Source organism: Oryza glaberrima, chromosome 1 (assembly GCF_000147395.1).
Source record: "Oryza glaberrima chromosome 1, OglaRS2, whole genome shotgun sequence".
Taxonomy (NCBI): Eukaryota; Viridiplantae; Streptophyta; class Magnoliopsida; order Poales; family Poaceae; genus Oryza; species Oryza glaberrima.
The window spans coordinates 4,843,696-4,846,560 of NC_068326.1; the positions used below are offsets into that span (position 1 = coordinate 4,843,696).

Here is a 2,865-nt window from a genome sequence, read left to right on the forward strand (position 1 = left end):
ACATTTGGCCTGGCTCGAGCTCTGGACCGTCGGATCAGATCATCAGATGATCATTCAGACAGATTCAGGCGACAGAAATATTCAGACAGCTAGTTCAGGTTCAGGTTCAGCGACCAGCGGCCGGCTAAGACAGACAAACACACACATACATGCACTGCACCCAATTTACTCTATTTTTTCGTACGTGGAGCTAACACCCTGTAAGAGGATCAGTTTCTTTAGATTTTATTCACAGCTAATTAACTTCTCTGACGATTCACATTGCATTCATCGAATCTCAATAGGATCTCTGAGTTGTACAGATTAATGAATTGATCGGCGTTGCCATGGGACACCATGCTTAGTTAATTCCCAAGCTAGGTTTCTGCAGGTCCCAGCTGCAGAGTCAATTATTAGTATTTAGGTAAGGTTCGATTGCTGAGCGATTGATACAGTTTAAATTGCAGGTAAATTTTGATAAACATCATTGCAACTATGCATTGTTTAAATCGCCATAATCTGGCAGTTTAAAAGCTATTAGTGGTCAAAGTTTAAGTAGTGGTAGTAGTAGTCAGTTCTGATAAGTATTACAGTAGTAAGGTCCTTGAAATTACTTTCAAGGAATTCATGGTAATGAAATTTTCTTTTACATTCTTTTTCCTTCCATTTTTTTCATGTCCCCTGGCAATAGCCTTCTGGTCGTTTGCGTAGTGTAACCAAAACTCTGATTTCTTTTAATATATTGATGTGTAATTCTTTTGCGTGTTCGAAAAAAAAATCGATGACTTATGTTACGCATAGTGAAAGTGATCACAATGGCAAGATGTGCAGGTATTTGTGCGATCGAGCCAGCAAAAATATTTATTTCTTCTGACTTGTCAGAATTCAGAAAGATTTTTTTTTAATTTTTGCGATTAATTCAGAAAGACTATTTTACCATAGGTGCTGTTACGCAAGCAAAAGCCATGAGCCGTCAGTTTCTAGAAAATCTAGCATATGTTTTTATCTGAAGTTCTGGACTCGTTTAGTCGATATATGCACTGCTTGCTTTCATGAAAATTACATCCCATCGCTCAGAGTAAACAAAGTGCTTATATATATAGCTTAAACCTCTCGTTCAAAAATAGATAATACGGTGACATTTTTCTTCTTTTACATCCCTCGAACTTTCGCAGAAGTCTAAATTTTCAACCCTCAAATTTTAGATTGATTTTGGTTCAGTCTCAACCACAATATTGAGCTTCTGCTTCGAGTTAAGCATTGCATTTTTCCTGGGACAAAATGTGCACGCATCTCGAACTAATTCCATCGCATATATCACACAAACTCCAAATCCAACTCAAATCAAGATTGAAAGAGAGAAGAAAAAAAACAAGCCACATTTTAAGCAGCACTAGGGGAAAAAATCCACACAAAAAACAAAACCAAAAAAAGAAAAGAAAAGAAAAGAAGAGGAAGCTGTTTTACAAGCAGCAGCCTAGTACTCCCAGAGGAGAGGCTGGAAGCCGATGGGGTCAAGCGCATCGTACGCCGTCCAGCAATGATCCGACGTCCCGAACTCCACCACGTCCTCCACCCACAGCGGCGCCAGCTCGTCGAACACCAGCTCGGCCACCGCCATCTGCGCCGCCGCCGCCGCCGCCGCCGGCTGCTGCTGCTGGTCATCCTCCCTGCTCGACTCAGGCTGCTGCGGCTCGTGGCGAGGGTGGTGTTCGTCCGGCGGAGGAGCAGCCGGCGGCGAGGAGGTGGAGGTGGAGGAGGAGGGGTGTTTGTGGTGGTACATGACGGCGGCGAGGGCGGCGGCGGCCTGGACGTCGCGGGGGGCGAGGGAGGCCGGGCGCGGGAGGGCAGGGGCGAGGTCGGGGAAGTTGAGGACGGCGCGGGCGCCCTTGATGCTGAGCGCGGCGACGTCGTGCGCACGCGCCGCCATCTCCGGGCACGGGAAGGTGCCGAGCCAGATGCGGGACTTCTTCCTCGGCTCCCTGATCTCCGACACCCACTTCCCCCACGCCCTCATCCTCACCCCCCTGTACGCCACCGCCGCCGCCTGCTCCCCGCCGCCGCCGACGTCCTCGCGCTTCCTCTTCCCGGCCACCTGCTGCTTCTTGCCGCACGACGACGTGGACGCCGTCGACGACGACTCGGAGCTCTGCTCGCTGGCTGCCATGGCGATCGATCGAGCGCTCGACGACGACGACGACGACGCGGAGGTGGGTAGGTAGCTAGCGAGATGAGGAGGGGAGGTATAAGTAGAGAGAGGGCGCGCGGGAAGAGGGGGCAGCGTGGCGGGGATGGTCAAAAGCGACGCGTGAGCTGCAGTGCAAGCTGGGAGAGGAGAGACGCGACGCGACCATGGCGATGGCGCGCGACGCGATGGCGCGCGCTCGGGGGTGGCATGAGTGCATGGCCATTATTGGGCGTGTGGGGATCATTGGTCATGGATGGCGCGTCTCTGGGGCGAGGAGGAGGGATCCATGCCCTGCCATGCCACACACACACACACACACCCCTCTCCATCTAGAATAATTACAAACGCCATTAATCAGTTCCAACACTTACTTCCTTCCTCCGTTCGATGGGCCTGTCTGGTATAGCTCCAACTCCTAAATTTAACTCCAAGAGTTAAGTCTAGAGTGGAGTTGTGGAGCTTCACAATTCTAGTTCATTTTGTGAGAGAGCTTCACCCAGCTCCACTTCCAGTTTTGGTGGAGCTGAAACTGTTTGGCTGAGCTCCAGCTCTAGGAGGGGTGGAGCTGGAGCTGGAGCTGGAGCTATGCTAAACAGACTCTATATTAAATTCATTTTTAACTCATTTCATCTGTCCCAAAAATAAATTCAGTTTTACCGTAATAGTTGCAACTGAGTTTGTGAAAGTAGAGAATAATA

The 2,865-nt window shown here is 49.4% G+C and overlaps 1 protein-coding gene across 1 annotated transcript; it reads right to left on the reverse strand.

Annotated features, from left to right (window-relative positions):
* Positions 1 to 1,134: 1,134 nt before the first annotated feature.
* On the reverse strand, positions 1,135 to 2,333 carry LOC127760172 (ethylene-responsive transcription factor TINY-like). The gene has a single exon (XM_052284393.1). It carries the CDS (start codon positions 2,144 to 2,146, stop codon positions 1,457 to 1,459), a length of 690 nt encoding a protein of 229 aa, XP_052140353.1. The 5' UTR covers positions 2,147 to 2,333; the 3' UTR covers positions 1,135 to 1,456.
* Between the last annotated feature and the right edge of the window lie 532 nt (positions 2,334 to 2,865).